Here is a 19,304-nt window from a genome sequence, read left to right as displayed (position 1 = left end):
TATACATAGAGGTCAGTGTGGATATTCATTACCTGCTAATAGGCTTTCAGCACACGCGTAGCTATGGGAAAAGACGGGCTGACACATGGGCTGTCACTTCAGTAGAGGGACAATTAATAGTACATGTGGGCGTCCTACAATGGTTGACATGAAATGCGTGGGCTTTAGTCAATGATGTGAGAATAGAAAAGAAGCGTGGCATTGCCAAACCATGACCTCAATCCAACCATGCATTAGCGACATGTAATGGAACAGAGTATTAGGAGTTGATCTCCACCATGACACTGCCCTATTAGGCCATATCAGTGTTGACACACACCAGGACCCCTGTCCTTTATGTCCCATTGATTTCAGGATTTTTCCGTGGGCGAATATACAATAAGATCGGCTTGGGAGCATTTATCTGATCCTAATGAGACATGTGTCTACACTATAGGTAGCCAAACCACAAGCCCCCAGTAAAGGAGCCCAAGGGGACTCTCAGGACTGGTGATAAAGTAGACGATGGAGCTCTCAGACACACAGGAGCCGGTGTCAAAGACAAGAATATCATAAAGCATAGATAACCCCACACATTTCACACTTCACTGACTCTCCTGGGACCTCTCATGGGTCTTGGTAGTTGCAGTCAGGAATGCAGTCTTGTCTCAAGGTCTAAGCCAGCTTCCTCCATACGTCTACCCCACCAAATCGAAGCACCTCAAGTTACTGAAGGTCATCGTATCACAGGCAAATATCGAAACAGTGGAAAATGACCCTCGGTACCATATTACAATGTCAGGAAACATACCTCCATAGAAGCTATGAAGCCACCGGGAGATCCTGGTGGTATCTGCTCTCTAAATGGCCGCCCGAGGAGGCCAAAAATTCCAGTGCACGATATGGCAATTAGTTGACCGTTCAGAAGCCTAATGTCTCATATTCTCATAGCTCTAATATGTCGTAATTTGGAAACTATGGGTCTCAAAATGTCCTGGATAATTATGTGAACTGAGAACGGTCTCATGGTGAAGGAACCGCCATGGTGGCCTTCTAGAAATCACTTGTAAACAAACTGGGTCATCTTCCAATGGACAGAGATGCAATCTCGTGATGGAAATGTTGAGGCCACCATCGATCACCCAAACACTTTAAGTCACCCCTTATAAATATTAGAGAAAAGTCTAGCAAAACTTTAATGAAAACTTTGCTAAACCTTTAATGCCCCCATCCAAATGTAAGAAAAGACGACCAAACCCTTTGGGGCCCCGTAGATATTGTGGAACAGTCAGACAACTTTAAGGCCCTCATACATATGAAACGTCTGTCAGATTCAGTAAGGCCCCTATACACATTACAGAAACCTCAGCCAAACCCTCTAGGGCCAAACCCTCTAGGGCCAAACCCTCTAGGGCCAAACCCTCTAGGGCCAACCCCTCTAGGGCCAAACCCTCTAGGGCCAACCCCTCTAGGGCCCCCCGCACACTTTAGTGAACAGTTGGCCAACCCTTTAGGGCCTAATACATTTCTTAGAACACTTGGACAAACTCTTTTAGACCATAATGTTAAGCCCTTTAAGGCCATTCTAGAAATGTCTGTTTAACCGTTTAAGGCCCTCATACATACATGATGAGCCTCCCCCAATAGCCCCAGCAAGTTTCCAGTAATGACATTTTAGAAATGTCCATACAACATGTCCAATAATGACGAGCCCCAGAACATTTCTGGGCTGATTCTTACCAGACATCTATTGGTTTAGGAAAGAAAGGCCATTTTCCTAATTGTGAGCCATCTCAAGTGTAGTAATCCTTTTTTCACGGATGCCGATGGTTGTTTGCCCTTTACACTCAGCGGGACCCCATAAACATCGGGTCACGAGGGTCGCCCATGTGGGCAAAACATTAAGCCAACAAGACAAAGTGCAAACCTGGCACGGGAAGGCGTTCTGTAAGGTCTGAGAAATATTCCGCCTGTAATTGGGCAGCGTGCTGGGTCCTGAAGCGTGGCCTGTCATTTTCTGAGGGGCGATGGCGAATTATAGAATAATGTGACGCTGCGCTGATTGCCCACCGCACGGCACACAAAGGACAATTCTCCGAGTGTTCAGCCGACGTGTGCACAGACAGCTGAGTCTATCAGGGTGGATCTGTAGCCTCATCTACCTATAGCTAACACCGGGCTATATAATGTCCGCCTGTCCTGCCTTCCCTCTGTCCATCCATCCTATCTCTTCATCCACCCATCCTTCCTTCCATCCAACCTCTCTATCATCCATCTGTCCATCCATCCATCCTTCCATCCAATCTCTCTATCATCCATCCATCCTTCTGTCCATCCTTCCTTCCATCCAACCTCTCTATCATCCACCCATCCTTCCTTCCATCCAACCTCTCTATCAACCATCTGTCCATCCATCCATCCTTCCATCCAATCTCTCTATCATCCATCCATCCTTCTGTCCATCCTTCCTTCCATCCAATCTCTCTATCATCCATCCATCCTTCTGTCCATCCTTCCATCCATCCTTCCATCCAATCTCTCTATTATCCATCCATCCTTCTGTCCATCCTTCCATCCATCCTTCCATCCAATCTCTCTATCATCCATCCATCCTTCTGTCCATCCTTCCATCCAATCTCTCTATCATCCATCCATCCTTCTGTCCATCCTTCCATCCATCCTTCCATCCAATCTCTCTATTATCCATCCATCCTTCTGTCCATCCTTCCATCCATCCTTCCATCCAATCTCTCTATCATCCATCCATCCTTCTGTCCATCCTTCCATCCATCCTTCCATCCAATCTCTCTATTATCCATCCATCCTTCTGTCCATCCTTCCATCCATCCTTCCATCCAATCTCTCTATCATCCATCCATCCTTCTGTCCATCCATCCCTTTCGCTTTCTTTTCCTCACACTTCTGCCGTTTTCTCTCCCTTGTGACAACTTTCTCTTATTTCCGGCTTTGCTCGCTCCGGATTGTGACCCCTTTGGCCGAAATCCTTTTTTTTTTTTGCCAAATACGGAAAAATCTTAATTTTTTGATTCATCAAATTTCATTTATTTCACTTGAAAAAACAACAGGAGAAAATATTTTATCTGCTGATTTATGAGAAAAGTCCACGGTGCGCAGCCCAGATCTGTCACATTGTGTACGTCACTGTCAGTGTGCAAGTCCCCGTGAGCCTCCGTCATTATATTCATGTCTGTGTACCCACCACGCTCTGCTCACCCCAGACGGCCAGCCTGCTCTCTACTCACCCCAGCCCGCTCTCTCCTCACCCCAGCCCGCTCTCTACTCACCCCAGCTCGCTCTCTCCTCACCCCAGCCCGCTCTCTACTCACCCCAGCCCGCTCTCTACTCACCCCAGCCTGCTCTCCACTCACCCCAGATACCCAACCTGCTCTCTACTCACCCCAGGTACCCAACCTGCTGTCTACTCACCCCAGCCTGCTCTCTACTCACCCCAGATGGCCAACCTGCTCTCTACTCACCCCAGGTACCCAGCCTGTTCTCTACTTACCCCAGGTACCCAGCCTGCTCTCTACTCACCCCAGATGCTCAGCCTGCTCTCTACTCGCCCCAGGTACCCAGCCTGCTCTCTACTCACCCCAGATGGCCAGCCTGCTCTCTACTTACCCCAGGTACCCAGCCTGCTCTCTACTCACCCCAGATGCCCAGTCTGCTCTCTACTCCCCTCAGGTACCCACCACACTCTGCTCACCCCAGACGGCCAGCCTGCTCTCTACTCACCCCAGCCTGTTCTCTACTCACCCCAGGTACCCAGCCTGCTCTTTACTCACCCCAGGTACCCAGCCTGCTCTCTACTCTCCCCAGATGCTCAGCCCATTCTCTACTCACCCCAGCCTGCTCTCTACTCACCCCAGATGCCCAGCCTGCTCTCTACTTACCCCAACCTGCTCTCTACTCACCCTAGGTAACCAGCCCGCTCTCTACTCACCCCAGGTACCCAGCCTGCTCTCCACTCACCCTAGATACCCAGCCTGCTCTCTACTCACCCCAGGTACCCAGCCTGCTGTCTACTCACCCCAACCTGCTCTCTACTCACCCCAGATGGCCAACTTGCTCTCTACTCACCCCAGGTACCCAGCCTGCTCTCTACTTACCCCAGGTACCCAGCCTGCTCTCTACTTACCCCAGGTACCCAGCCTGCTCTCTACTCACCCCAGATGCTCAGCCTGCTCTCTACTCACCCCAGGTACCCAGCCTGCTCTCTACTCACCCCAGATGGCCAGCCTGCTCTCTACTCACCCCAGGTACCCAGCCTGCTCTCTACTCACCCCAGGTACCCAGCCTGCTCTCTACTCACCCCAGATGCCCAGCCTGCTCTCTACTCACCTCAAGTACCCACCACACTCTGCTCACCCCAGACGGCCAGCCTGCTCTCTACTCACCCCAGCCTGCTCTCTACTCATCCCAGGTACCCAGCCTGCTCTCTACTCACCCCAGGTACCCAGCCTGCTCTCTACTCACCCCAGATGCCCAGCCTGCTCTCTACTCACCCCAGATACCCAGCCTGCTCTCTACTCACCACAGATACCCAGCCTGCTCTCTACTCACCTTAGGTACCCAGCCTGCTCTCTACTTACCCCAGATGCCCAGCCTGCTCTCTACTCACCTCAGGTACCCACCACACTCTGCTCACCCCAGACGGCCAGCCTGCTCTCTACTCACCCCAGGTACCCAGCCTGCTCTCTACTCACCCCAGATGCCCAGCCCATTCTCTACTCACCCCAGCCTGCTCTCTACTCACCCTAGATGCCCAGCCCGCTCTCTACTTACCCCAACCTGCTCTCTACTCACCCTAGGTACCCAGCCAGTTCTCTACTCACCCCAGGTACCCAGCCTGCTCTCTACTTACCCCAGGTACCCAGCCTGCTCTCTACTCACCCCAGATGCTCAGCCTGCTCTCTACTCGCCCCAGGTACCCAGCCTGCTCTCTACTCACCCCAGATGGCCAGCCTGCTCTCTACTTACCCCAGGTACCCAGCCCGCTCTCTACTCACCCCAGATGCCCAGTCTGCTCTCTACTCACCTCAGGTACCCACCACACTCTGCTCACCCCAGACGGCCAGCCTGCTCTCTACTCACCCCAGCCTGTTCTCTACTCACCCCAGGTACCCAGCCTGCTCTTTACTCACCCCAGGTACCCAGCCTGCTCTCTACTCTCCCCAGATGCTCAGCCCATTCTCTACTCACCCCAGCCTGCTCTCTACTCACCCCAGATGCCCAGCCCGCTCTCTACTTACCCCAACCTGCTCTCTACTCACCCCAGGTACCCAGCCTGCTCTCCACTCACCCTAGATACCCAGCCTGCTCTCTACTCACCCCAGGTACCCAGCCTGCTGTCTACTCACCCCAGCCTGCTCTCTACTCACCCCAGATGGCCAACCTGCTCTCTACTCACCCCAGGTACCCAGCCTGTTCTCTACTTACCCCAGGTACCCAGCCTGCTCTCTACTCACCCCAGATGCTCAGCCTGCTCTCTACTCACCCCAGGTACCCAGCCTGCTCTCTACTCACCCCAGATGGCCAGCCTGCTCTTTACTCACCCCAGGTACCCAGCCTGTTCTCTACTCACCCCAGGTACCCAGCCTGCTCTCTACTCACCCCAGATGCCCAGCCTGCTCGCTACTCACCTCAAGTACCCACCACACTCTGCTCACCCCAGGCGGCCAGCCTGCTCTCTACTCACCCCAGCCTGCTCTCTACTCATCCCAGGTACCCAGCCTGCTCTCTACTCACCCCAGGTACCCAGCCTGCTCTCTACTCACCCCAGATGCCCAGCCTGCTCTCTACTCACCCCAGATACCCAGCCTGCTCTCTACTCACCACAGATACCCAGCCTGCTCTCTACTCACCTTAGGTACCCAGCCTGCTCTCTACTTACCCCAGATGCCCAGCCTGCTCTCTACTCACCTCAGGTACCCACCACACTCTGCTCACCCCAGACGGCCAGCCTGCTCTCTACTCACCCCAGGTACCCAGCCTGCTCTCTACTCACCCCAGCCTGCTCTCTACTCACCCCAGATACCCAGCCTGCTCTCTACTCACCCCAGGTACCCAGCCTGCTCTCCACTCACCCCAGGTACCCAGCCTGCTCTCCACTTACCCCAGGTACCCAGCCTGCTCTCTACTTACCTCATATACCCAACCTGTACTCTTCCATCCCCAGGTACTCAGCCTGCTCTCCACTTACCCCAGGTATCCAGCCTGCTCTCTATTTACCTGTCTACCCCGACTCCAGACATGTAATCTAGATATTATCTATGACTATGCTTCTCTCTCCTGACCCACATTTTTGTCCCTATTTGTTGTGCTTGAAATCATTAAATATGCTCTGTACATGTCCTCTCTTCTCTGGCTGGTCAGCTCTGCGCTCCCTCATACCCTGCCTGCAGGCATTAGATTACAAACTACCTTGCCTGTTACTTTTCTCTCCAGTTCTCCTGACCATACACTCCTTCCTACTCCTGCCTGTTTACCCTTCTTGCAGAATTCCTGCTTGTGCGCTCTACTACTCATGTTACTCCCCTGACTGTGCTCTCTATTTCTTGGTGCCCGCCACTTCTGAGCACTCTCATTCTCCAGTTCATCCTTAGCTGTTCACTGTACGCCCCCAGTTCACTCGCCTGCGACCTCTATTTACCCCCTTACCTTTTCACTGTATTTCCCCAATTCCCCATCCTTTGCTCTCTATTTCACAGTTTCTCTGCCTGTACACTAGACCTCTCCAGTCCCCCTGTCTGCGTTCTCTATTTCTCCAGCTCCCCTACCTGTGCCCTCTATTTCCGCAATTACTTTGCTTGTGCTCTCTATTTCCCTAGTTTTCATGCCTATGTTCTCTATTACCCCAGTTCCTTCCCCCATGCACTCTATTTTTCCAGTTCTATAGCCTGTGTACTCTGTTTCCTCAGTTCCCGTGCCTGTGCCCTCTATTTCCCCAGTTCTCTTGCCTGTGCCCTCTATTTCCCCAGCACAATTGCCTGTGTTCTCTATATCCTCAGTTCCCTTGCCTGTGCGCTCTATTGCCTCACTTTCCTCACATGCACTCTCTATTTCCCCAATTCCCTTGCCTATGCTCTCTATTTCCCCAATTCCCTTGCCTATGCTCTCTATTTCACCAGTTCCCTTGCCTATGCTCTCTATTTCACCAGTTCCCTTGCCTATGCTCTCTATTTCCCTAGTTATCTTGCCTGTGTGCTCTATTTACACTTTAGCTTGACTGTACTCTCTATTTCCCGAGTTCTTTTTTCCTGTACTCTGTACTTTCCCCAGCTGTCTTGTCTGTGCACTCTATTTACACTTTGTTAGTACTTGTACTCTCTATTTCCCCAGTTCTCTTGCATGTGCACTCTATTTACACTTTTCCATTACCTTTACTCTCTATTTCCCCAGTTCCCATACCTGAACTTTCTATTTCCCAAGTTCCCTTACGTGTACGTTGTATTTCCTCAGTTATCTTACCTGTGCACTCTATTTACATTTTTCCTTTGCCTGTGAGCTCTATTTACACTTTTCCCTTGCCTGTGCTCTCTATTTCCCCATTTCCCTTACCGGTACTCTCTATTTCCCCAGTTCCCACACCTGTACTTTTTATTTACCCAGTTCTCTTGCCTGTTCTATTTACACTTTTCCTTTCCCTATGCACTCTATTTCCCAAGGTTACCTGTCTAGTTCGAGTCTCTATTTCCCCAGTTCTTTTGCCTGTACACTCTATTTACACTTTTCCCTTGTCTGCACTCTCTATTTCCCCAGTTACCTTAGCTGTACTCTCTATTTCCCCAATTATCTTGCCTGTGCACTCTACACTTTTCTCTTGCCTGTGTGCTCTACACATTTCCCTTCCTTGTGCGCTCTACACTTTTCCCTTGCCTGAGAGCCCTACACTTTTCCCTTGCCTGTGCGCTCTACACATTTCCCTTGCTTGTGCGCTCTATTTACACTTTTCCCTTGCCTGTGCGCTCTATTTACACTTTTCCCTTGCCTGTGTGCTCTATTTACACTTTTCCCTTGCCTGTGTGCTCTACACTTTTCCCTTGCCTGTGCGCTCTACATATTTCCCTTGCTTGTGCGCTCTATTTACACTTTTCCCTTGCCTGTGCGCTCTATTTACACTTTTCCTTTGCCCGTGCGCTCTATTTACACTTTTCCCTTGCCTATGTGCTTTATTTACACTTTTCCCGTGCCTGTGCGCTCTACACTTTTCCCTTGCCTCTGCGTTCTACTTACACTTTTCCCTTGCCTGTGAGCTCTACACTTTTCCCTTGCCTGTGCATTCTACTTACACTTTTCCCTTGCCTGTGCACTCTATTTACACTTTTCCCTTGCCCGTGCGCTCTATTTACACTTTTCCCTTGCCTATGTGCTTTATTTACACTTTTCCCGTGCCTGTGCGCTCTACACTTTTCCCTTGCCTCTGCGTTCTACTTACACTTTTCCCTTGCCTGTGAGCTCTACACTTTTCCCTTGCCTGTGCATTCTACTTACACTTTTCCCTTGCCTGTGCACTCTATTTACACTTTTCCCTTGCCTGTGCGCTCTATTTACACTTTTCCTTTGCCGGTGCGCTCTATTTACACTTTTCCCTTGCCTATGTGCTTTATTTACACTTTTCCCGTGCCTGTGCGCTCTACACTTTTCCCTTGCCTCTGCGTTCTACTTACACTTTTCCCTTGCCTGTGAGCTCTACACTTTTCCCTTGCCTGTGCGTTCTACTTACACTTTTCCCTTGCCTGTGCACTCTATTTACACTTTTCCATTGCCTGTGCGCTCTACACTTTTCCCTTGCCTGTGCGCCCTACACTTTTCCCTTGCTTGTGCACTCTATTTACACTTTTCCCTTGCCTGTGCAGTCTATTTACACGTTTCCCTTGCCTGTGAGCTCTACACTTTTCCCTTGCTTGTGCGCTCTACACTTTTCCCTTGCCTGTGCGCTCTACACTTTTCCCTTGCCTGTGCGCTCTACACTTTTCCCATGCCTGTGCGCTCTACACTTTTCCCTTGCCTGTGCAATCTATTTACACTTTTCCCTTGCCTGTGTGCTCTACAATTTTCCCTTACCTTGCCTGTGTGCTCTACAATTTTCCCTTGCCTGTGCGCTCTACACTTTTCCCTTGCCTGTGCGCTCTACACTTTTCCCTTGCCTGTGCAATCTATTTACACTTTTCCCTTGCCTGTGTGCTCTACAATTTTCCCTTACCTTGCCTGTGTGCTCTACAATTTTCCCTTGCCTGTGCGCTCTACACTTTTCCCTTGCTTGTGCGCTCTACACTTTTCCCTTGCCTGTGCAATCTATTTACACTTTTCTCTTGCCTGCTGTGTGCTCTACAATTTTCCCTTGCCTTGCCTGTGCGCTCTACACTTTTCCCTTGCTTGTGCGCTCTACACTTTTCCCTTGCCTGTGCGCTCTACACTTTTCCCTTGCCTGTGCGCTCTACACTTTTCCGTTGCCTTGCCTGTGCGCTCTACACTTTTCCCTTGCCTGTGTGCTCTACACTTTTCCCTTGCCTGTGAGCTCTACACTTTTCCCTTGCCTGTGCGCTCTACACTTTTCCCTTGCCTGTGTGCTCTACACTTTTCCCTTGCATGTGTGCTCTACACTTTTCCCTTGCCTGTGCGCTCTACACTTTTCCCTTGCCTGTGCGCTCTACACTTTTCCCTTGCCTGTGCGCTCTACACTTTTCCGTTGCCTTGCCTGTGCGCTCTACACTTTTCCCTTGCCTGTGCGCTCTACACTTTTCCCTTGCCTGTGCCCTCTACACTTTTCCGTTGCCTTGCCGGTGCGCTCTACACTTTTCCCTTGCCTGTGCGCTCTACACTTTTCCCTTGCCTGTGCGCTCTACACTTTTCCCTTGCCTGTGCGCTCTACACTTTTCCCTTGCCTGTGTGCTCTACACTTTTCCCTTGCCTGTGAGCTCTACACTTTTCCCTTGCCTGTGAGCTCTACACTTTTCCCTTGCTTGTGCGCTCTACACTTTTCCCTTGCCTGTGAGCTCTACACTTTTCCCTTGCCTGTGTGCTCGATTTACACTTTTCCCTTGCCCATGCGCTCTATTTCCCAAGGTTTCCTGTGCTCCCTATTTAACCATCTCCTTTTTTCTGTTCACATTCTTTTCCCAGATCTCCTACCAGTGAGCTTTGAGATCTTCTACCTTTCCTCTCTCCTCGCCCAGTTCCCCCCTTGAGCCCCCCACCTTTCCATATTTGAGCCTCATTTACTATGTTATTCCATTCGTCTGTGAGATAATTGCTGCTTCGTGTCTGTGTATCGGCCATGAGACTATACAATGTCTGATGTGCTGTCACTCTGTGTAAGGATCATACTGGTTGCCTGCCAGTCTATAGCCCTCGGCCATTGTCCGCAGATCTCTGACTCCTTCCAATCCTTGGCCAGTCTTTACACATGCGGCCCCCTTAAACCTCTAACTGTGGGGCCCCTATGAAGCGGATACATATAACCACCATACAAAATGACTGATTCCATATCTATAGCACAGTCACGTGATGGAGTGACGTTGACTGACTTCATGTCTTTCTGCCTCCCCTCTTACACGCAATGGATGGGTATGACCCAGGTAAATGCCCACCTCGCCCCTCCAACCCCGGCCTATAGATTCATGTAAACACAGATGTTTCCAATACCAGAACTATAACACATAGTACCTCCATCTTACGTCCTGAGTGCCCTTTCCATAAACACAGCCATCTGCAAAAAAAGTGACCGAGTCAGATGCACATCCCCCCCTGTGCGAGCCGCAGCGGCCGATTGCAAGCTCTTTGTTCCACTCCGCCATGGCTTGTGGCTCAGCATCACTCTGGTGTGGACAGAAGATGCTCATCCTCCTAGGATGCAAAGTCTGTATAGCCCGCAGGCTGGTGACTACTGGTTTAGCCCCAGGGTCTTACGCTTATATTCCCAGTGAGTCATCCTGCGCTTTTCGATGGCTAATTCCTGCGTATTAACAAAAAAAAAGGAAAAAGCGCAAAACAAAGGTGATGTTGAAAATGCATCATCAGCTACTGAGGAAGGAGAGGAAGGTAAACACAGGCAGTCAAAAATTGCAGAATGTGGCACACGAGGGGTTACCAGATCCCTGGTAATAGCCCTGGAGTTATAATAGGGTTCAATGAAAAATATAAAAAAAATCCAAAAATGTAGCAAGACCCCAAAAACAACACAAACTGATGCTGTCTGTAAGGCCAAGGGGAACCCTAGAGCTGCAATTCAGGGCTAAAGGGCCCAAAAATCAAATGGGTACACATTGCGTACATATACATATTGACATTTATATATATATTATTTTTGTAGGTAGAAATTGCGTAGAAAATGTTCCCAAATTTTCAAAGAAGAAAATCTAGAATAAACCACAAAACAGTTTTTTCCTTCCCTAGAAACTTGGGTGCGTCTTCTCGCCACAGCGGGGCTATTACGGGCGAATATTAATTTGCCACCACTACCCCTCCACATAAATATTAATATCGCGTTCCCTTCTCCTAGCACCGTAACACGAAATGTCGCCAGGGGTTAATGAATATTTAATATCACTCCCAAGATCATACGGTAGTATTTGATCAATAAATGCAAGGTTAAAAAAGATACATTGTTTTACAAATTTCGGCAACTTTTTGACAGGAGGATGGGTAAAATTTCAATTAAAAAAAATTAGAAATACATAAAATAAATAAATGGCAAAAGGATGTAAAGGGTATTCGCGTGGATGGGTCAGCAAGTGAGTGCTGTAAGGGTTAACTCCATTAGAATGCGCAAGAAATAGATACAATGTATCAAGAATTCAAATATTAACTGCCGGCATTCTACACCTGGAAGTTTGCGAAAGCTCAAAAACTGACAGGGGGTACAGGGACCGGCAGGGTTAGGGTTGGGGTTAGGGTTAGGGTTAAGCGGGGCCCCCCAATTCCCACTAACCTTTTGTTGGAGCTGTTCCAGTAGATGGGGTCCAGGCTCAAGGCTGAAATAATCCAAAAATTCCAGAGGGTGATCAGCATCCTTATGTACAGAGCGGAGAGGAACTCTCGTAAAAACATGGTTGGGGAGAGCGAGGGGGGTGCTCTTTGTTCACCCTGAAATCCTGGGATTTTGGTTAAAATGCAAGCGGTGCTGGTGGGGATAGAAGGGGGGATGCCGAAGGAAGAGTCCGGGGGTCTTTGTCGGGGCTGCTGGGGTTCTAAAGATGTGGGATAAAGTTTAGGATAGAAAGTTTTGCCATATTGGCAGGAGGATGGCGGAGTAGGGTTTAGGGTGTTTGGCCCATTTTGAGGGGATGAGGGTCATTTTGAGCAGTGTGGGTGGGGGAGGGGTGAAGGCATGGATGATGGGAGCCAGGGGGATTTGTCTTTGGCTCCCTCTGTGAGAGTGTGGCTGAGTGAGCGAGTAGTAGGGTCTTTCTGCAGGGAAGGAGCAGGCTGCTGGAATAAATCCCTGCACAGAAGAATAGGAAGGTGGAGAGAAGGGGAGGAGAGGCTGATGAATGCGAGGAGGAGAAGAGGAGGAATGGTGGAGAGCAGCAGAGGGAGGGAGGAGTGGGGGGAGGAGGGAGGGACGGCTGCAGCCACACTGTGCATCACCCAGACGGGGCACACAATGTACACACACCCACACGTAGGGCCGGGGCGCAGGTGAACCCTCTGCCCACCCATGGGGCGCCAACGTGCCCCCCGACAGCCAAGACCTGCTTAGAGGAAAGGTCGTCTTCACACTTGGATCTAAAATCGCCCCCCAAAAATTGCCCCAATCTGTCACCCCCTCTAGAAGCCCAATGCCTGGCGTCCAGCGGTTGGTTGGCCGGCAGCTTCTTATATATTTAGGACCATGAGGCGTGAAAACCTTTCCAGAACTGGACCCGTACTCTCATTCTATAGGAAACGTATTGGTTGCCCCCTCTATTCCTTTAGGGTGGTCCTCACAGATGGGTCGCTAGGGTGAACCACATCCTAATATCACATGTACAGACCAAGGCGTAGAAGGAACTGTAGGGTCCAGTTTGGGGGTCTCGGCCACCATTTGAATGCAGCCTGGAGATCCTATATTTTGAGACATTATTTATCAGTGCAATTTCCCTTTAAGAGTAAGGGAAGGTCCACAGGTTAACCCCAACCCCAGGCCCCTCCCCCTCGTGTTCCTTAAAGGAACCTTCCCCATTATTCATGAGATCAATCTAATTTAATCAGAGGTTGATATTTTACGCACAAACTGTGTAGGAAGAGGAAAATAAGTCCCAAAATACCTGACGAGACGCGATTCCATTAACGAGCAGAAGTTGGGGCGTCGTTTCCGAAATGTCTTCCTGAAAAAAAAAATGTAAAATGAACCTGTCCTCTAAATATTAGTGACTGAGGGGACACGGGTCACAGGGGAGCTCACTGATGCAATGCACGCATCCCAACACAAGGGGGAGTTCTCCTTTAAATTAATTGTTCCTGCCATCTTAAAGGCACAGGCTCCATTTTTTTTACTAAATCTTTGTAATATTCTTATTATCAGAATACTTATAGGAGAACTCAAGAAGAAAATGCCCCAAATGTCTCCTTCTGTCCTTCTCCACAGTCATCAAAATCACCCGAAAAAGGAAAAACCGACATGTGGACGCGACAGTGACGAGCGGAGGAACCAGACTTTTGGCAGCTGGCAAAGAGTGGACTAATTAGCATAATGTATCACAGAAGACGCGTTCCACAGCAGATGGAGAGTGAAGTTATTAAAGATGGCACGTCAGCAAATATGGTCCATGGGCGCCGGGCTGCCAGGACGCAGGAACGACAGCGCACAGGGCGATATAACATAGGCATCTGGTGATATCACCTGGGCATCTCCTCCTATATGGCGATATGGAGCAGGCAGCTATAACCTGGGCATCTCCTCCTATATGGCGATATGGAGCAGGCTGCTATAACCTGGGCATCTCCTCCTACATGGTGATATGGAGCAAGCTGCTATAACCTGAGCATCTCCTCCTATACGGCGATATGGAGCAGGCTGCTATAACCTGGGCATCTCCTCCTATACGGCGATATGGAGCAGGCTGCTATAACCTGGGCATCTCCTCCTATATGGCGATATGGAACAGGCTGCTATAACCTGGGCATCTCCTCCTACATGGTGATATGGAGCAGGCTGCTATAACCTGGGCATCTCTTCCTATATGGCGATATGGAGCAGGCTGCTATAACCTGGGCATCTCCTATGTGGTGATATGGAGCAGGCTGCTATAACCTGGGCATCCCCTCCTACATGGTGATATAGAGCAGGCTGCAGTAACCTGGGCAACTCCTCCTATATGGCGATATGGAGCAGGCTGCTATAACCTGGGCATCTCCTATGTGGTGATATGGAGCAGGCTGCTATAACCGGGGCATCTCCTCCTATATGGCGATATGGAACAGGCTGCTATAACCTGGGCATCTCTTCCTATATGGCGATATGGAGCAGGCTGCTATAACCTGGGCATCTCCTATGTGGTGATATGGAGCAGGCTGCTATAACCTGGGCATCCCCTCCTACATGGTGATATAGAGCAGGCTGCAGTAACCTGGGCATCTCCTCCTATATGGCGATATGGAGCAGGCTGCTATAACCTGGGCATCTCCTGCTACATGGTGATATGGAGCAGGCTGCTATAACCTGGGCATCTCCTATGTGGTGATATGGAGCAGGCTGCTATAACCTGGGCATCTCCTCCTATGTGGTGATATGGAGCAGGCTGCTATAACCTGAGCATCTCCTCCTACATGGTGATATGGAGCAGGCTGCTATAACCTGGGCATCTCCTCCTACATGGTGATATGGAGCAGGCTGCTATAACCGGGGCATCTCCTCCTACATGGTGATATGGAGCAGGCTGCTATAACCTGGGCATCTCCTATGTGGTGATATGGAGCAGGCTGCTATAACCTGGGCATCTCCTCCTACATGGTGATATAGAGCAGGCTGCTATAACCTGGGCATCTCCTCCTACATGGTGATATGGAGCAGGCTGCTGTAACCTGGGCATCCTCTCCTATATGGCAATATGGAGCAGGCTGCTATAACCTGGTCATCTCCTCCTATGTGGTGATATGGAGCAGGCTGCTATAACCTGGGCATCTCCTCCTATATAGTGATATGGAGCAGACTGCTATAACCTGGGCATCTCCTCCTATATGGTGATATGGAACAGGCTGCTATAACCTGGGCATCTCCTCCTATGTGGTGATATGGAGCAGGCTGCTATAACCTGGGCATCTCCTCCTACATGGTGATATGGAGCAGGCTGCTATAACCTGGGCATCTCCTCCTACATATTGATAAGGAGCAGGCTGCTATAACCTGGGCATCTCCTCCTACATGGTGATATGGAGCAGGCTGCTATAACCTGGGCATCTCTTCCTATATGGCGATATGGAGCAGGCTGCTATAACCTGGGCATCTCCTATGTGGTGATATGGAGCAGGCTGCTATAACCTGGGCATCCCCTCCTACATGGTGATATAGAGCAGGCTGCAGTAACCTGGGCAACTCCTCCTATATGGCGATATGGAGCAGGCTGCTATAACCTGGGCATCTCCTATGTGGTGATATGGAGCAGGCTGCTATAACCGGGGCATCTCCTCCTATATGGCGATATGGAACAGGCTGCTATAACCTGGGCATCTCTTCCTATATGGCGATATGGAGCAGGCTGCTATAACCTGGGCATCTCCTATGTGGTGATATGGAGCAGGCTGCTATAACCTGGGCATCCCCTCCTACATGGTGATATAGAGCAGGCTGCAGTAACCTGGGCATCTCCTCCTATATGGCGATATGGAGCAGGCTGCTATAACCTGGGCATCTCCTGCTACATGGTGATATGGAGCAGGCTGCTATAACCTGGGCATCTCCTATGTGGTGATATGGAGCAGGCTGCTATAACCTGGGCATCTCCTCCTATGTGGTGATATGGAGCAGGCTGCTATAACCTGAGCATCTCCTCCTACATGGTGATATGGAGCAGGCTGCTATAACCTGGGCATCTCCTCCTACATGGTGATATGGAGCAGGCTGCTATAACCGGGGCATCTCCTCCTACATGGTGATATGGAGCAGGCTGCTATAACCTGGGCATCTCCTATGTGGTGATATGGAGCAGGCTGCTATAACCTGGGCATCTCCTCCTACATGGTGATATAGAGCAGGCTGCTATAACCTGGGCATCTCCTCCTACATGGTGATATGGAGCAGGCTGCTGTAACCTGGGCATCCTCTCCTATATGGCAATATGGAGCAGGCTGCTATAACCTGGTCATCTCCTCCTATGTGGTGATATGGAGCAGGCTGCTATAACCTGGGCATCTCCTCCTATATAGTGATATGGAGCAGACTGCTATAACCTGGGCATCTCCTCCTATATGGTGATATGGAACAGGCTGCTATAACCTGGGCATCTCCTCCTATGTGGTGATATGGAGCAGGCTGCTATAACCTGGGCATCTCCTCCTACATGGTGATATGGAGCAGGCTGCTATAACCTGGGCATCTCCTCCTACATATTGATAAGGAGCAGGCTGCTATAACCTGGGCATCTCCTCCTACATGGTGATATGGAGCAGGCTGCTATAACCTGGGCATGTCCTCCTATATGGTGATATGGAGCAGGCTGCTATAACCTGGGCATCTCCTCCTACATGGTGATATGGAGCAGGCTGTTATAACCTGGGCATCTCCTCATATGTGGTGATATGGAGCAGGCTGCTATAACCTGGGCATCTCCTCCTATGTGGTGATATGGAACAGGCTGCTATAACCTGGGCATCTCCTCCTACATGGTGATATGGAGCAGGCTGTTATAACCTGGGCATCTCCTCATATGTGGTGATATGGAGCAGGCTGCTATAACCTGGGCATCTCCTCCTACATGGTGATATGGAGCAGGCTGCTATAACCTGGGCATCTCCTATGTGGTGATATGGAGCAGGCTGCTATAACCTGAGCATCTCCTCCTATATGGTGATATGGAGCAGGCTGCTTTAACCTGGGCATCTCCTCCTATATGGTGATATGGAGCAGGCTGCTTTAACCTGGGCATCTCCTCCTATGTGGTGATATGGAGCAGGCTGCTATAACCTGGGCATCTCCTCCAATATGGTGATATGGAGCAGGCTGCTATAACCTGGGCATCTCTTCCTAAATGGTGTTATGGAGCAGGCTGCTATAACCTGAGCATCTCCTATATGGTGATATGGAACAGGCTGCTATAACCTGGGCATCTCCTCCTATGTGGTGATATGTAGCAGGCTGCTATAACCTGGGCATCTCTGTTGTGAATTTGGTTTCTGGGCTCCCCCGGTGGTTACTGGTGGTACTGAACTTGTGTGCTTCATCTCCTCTGTTCACCTGTTTCCATCAGGATGTGGGAGTTTCTATTTAGCCTTGCTCTTCAGTCATTTCTATGCCGGCCAACAATGTTACCAGAAGCCTTTCTGTTGCATGTTCCTGCTCCTAGACTACTATCAGCTAAGTTGGACTTGTAGTCCTAAGATTGTTTTGCATTTTTGTTCCAGTTCTCTGTGTTTGAATATTTCTGAGGCTGGAAGCTCTTGTGAGCTGAAATTGCCACTCTGGTGTCATGAGTTGATATTAGAGTCTTAAAGTAATTTCAGGATGGTGTTTTGAAAGGGTTTTCAGCTGACTGTGAAGTTCCCTTTTCTGTCTTCCTACTATCTAGTAAGCGGACCTCAATTTGCTAAACCTATCTTCATACTTCGTATGTCAATTTCCTCTAAAATCACCGACAATATATGTGGGGGCTACTGTCTGCCTTTTGGGGAAAATTTCTCTAGAGGTAAGCCAGGTCTGTATTTTCCTCTGCTAGGGTCAGTCAGTCCTCCGGCTGGCGCTGGGCGTCTAGGGATAAAACGTAGGCACGCTACCCGGCCACTGTTAGTTGTGCGGTAGGTTTAGCTCACAGTCAGCTCGAGTTCCCATCTTCCAAGAGCTAGTCCTTTTGTATGCTTTACTACGGTCTCTTGCCATTGAGAACCATGACAGTTTGGCCGGACAAGGGTTAAAATAATTGGCAGAAGAAAGGAGAGAAAAGAAGTCTGCAGAGAATTTTTTTTTTTTTTTTTTTTCTGAGTTTGCTCATTAGTTGATTCACTTGCATCTCTGCTTACTGCAGCCTTCGTCTCTCTCTCCTTCTAATCCTTGAATGGTTCTGATTTCACCTGATTAAAATGGATCCTCAGAGTTTAGCTACAGGTTTGGATAATCTCGCTATGAAGGTTCAAAGTTTACAGGATTTTGTAATTCATGCTCCTATATCTGAACCTAGAATTCCTTTACCTGAATTTTTCTCCGGGGATAGATCTCGCTTCCAGAATTTCAAACATAATTGTAAATTATTTTTGTCTCTGAGATCTCGCTCCGCTGGAGATCCTGCACAGCAGGTCAGGATTGTAATTTCCTTGCTCCGGGGCGACCCTCAGGAGTGGGCATTTGCTTTGGCACCAGGGGATCCTGCGTTGCTCAATGTGGATGCGTTTTTCCTGGCTTTGGGGTTGCTTTATGAGGAACCTCATTTAGAGATTCAGGCTGAAAAAGCCTTAATGGCCCTGTCTCAAGGGCAAGATGAGGCTGAAATATACTGCCAAAAATTTCGTAAGTGGTCTGTGCTTACTCAGTGGAATGAGTGCGCCCTGGCGGCGAATTTCAGAGAGGGTCTCTCTGATGCCATTAAAGATGTTATGGTGGGGTTCCCTGTGCCTACAGGTCTGAATGAGTCCATGACAATGGCTATTCAGATTGATCGGCGTTTGCGGGAGCGCAAACCTGTGCACCATTTGGCGGTGTCTACTGAGAAGGCGCCAGAGATTATGCAATGTGATAGAATTCTGTCCAGAAGCGAACGACAGAATTTTAGGCGAAAAAATGGGTTATGCTTCTATTGTGGTGATTCAACTCATGTTATATCAGCATGCTCTAAACGTACTAAGAAGGTTGATAAGTCTGTTTCAATTGGCACTTTACAGTCTAAGTTTATTCTATCTGTGACCCTGATTTGCTCTTTATCGTCTATTACCACGGACGCCTATGTCGACTCTGGCGCCGCTTTGAGTCTTATGGATTGGTCCTTTGCCAGGCGCTGTGGGTTTAATTTAGAGCCTCTGGAAGTTCCTATACCTCTGAAGGGTATTGACTCCACGCCATTGGCTACTAATAAACCACAATACTGGACACAAGTGACTATGCGTATTAATCCGGATCACCAGGAGATTATTCGCTTCCTTGTGTTGTATAATCTACATGATGTGTTGGTGCTTGGATT

The 19,304-nt window shown here is 49.5% G+C and overlaps 1 protein-coding gene across 1 annotated transcript in view; it reads right to left on the bottom strand.

Annotated features, from left to right (window-relative positions):
* The window catches only part of EFNB3 (ephrin B3), a 110,913-nt gene extending 98,443 nt beyond the window's left edge, over positions 1–12,470 (bottom strand). The window contains exon 1 of the mRNA XM_077261642.1: positions 11,933–12,470. Coding sequence (XP_077117757.1) covers positions 11,933–12,051 — 119 coding nt within the window. The 5' untranslated portion in view covers positions 12,052–12,470. The remainder of the gene's footprint in view (positions 1–11,932) is intronic.
* Positions 12,471–19,304: the final 6,834 nt, after the last annotated feature.

Source organism: Ranitomeya variabilis, chromosome 5, assembly GCF_051348905.1.
Source record: "Ranitomeya variabilis isolate aRanVar5 chromosome 5, aRanVar5.hap1, whole genome shotgun sequence".
In the NCBI taxonomy this organism is placed as follows: domain Eukaryota; kingdom Metazoa; phylum Chordata; class Amphibia; order Anura; family Dendrobatidae; genus Ranitomeya; species Ranitomeya variabilis.
This window is presented reverse-complemented; position numbering and strand designations above follow the sequence as displayed.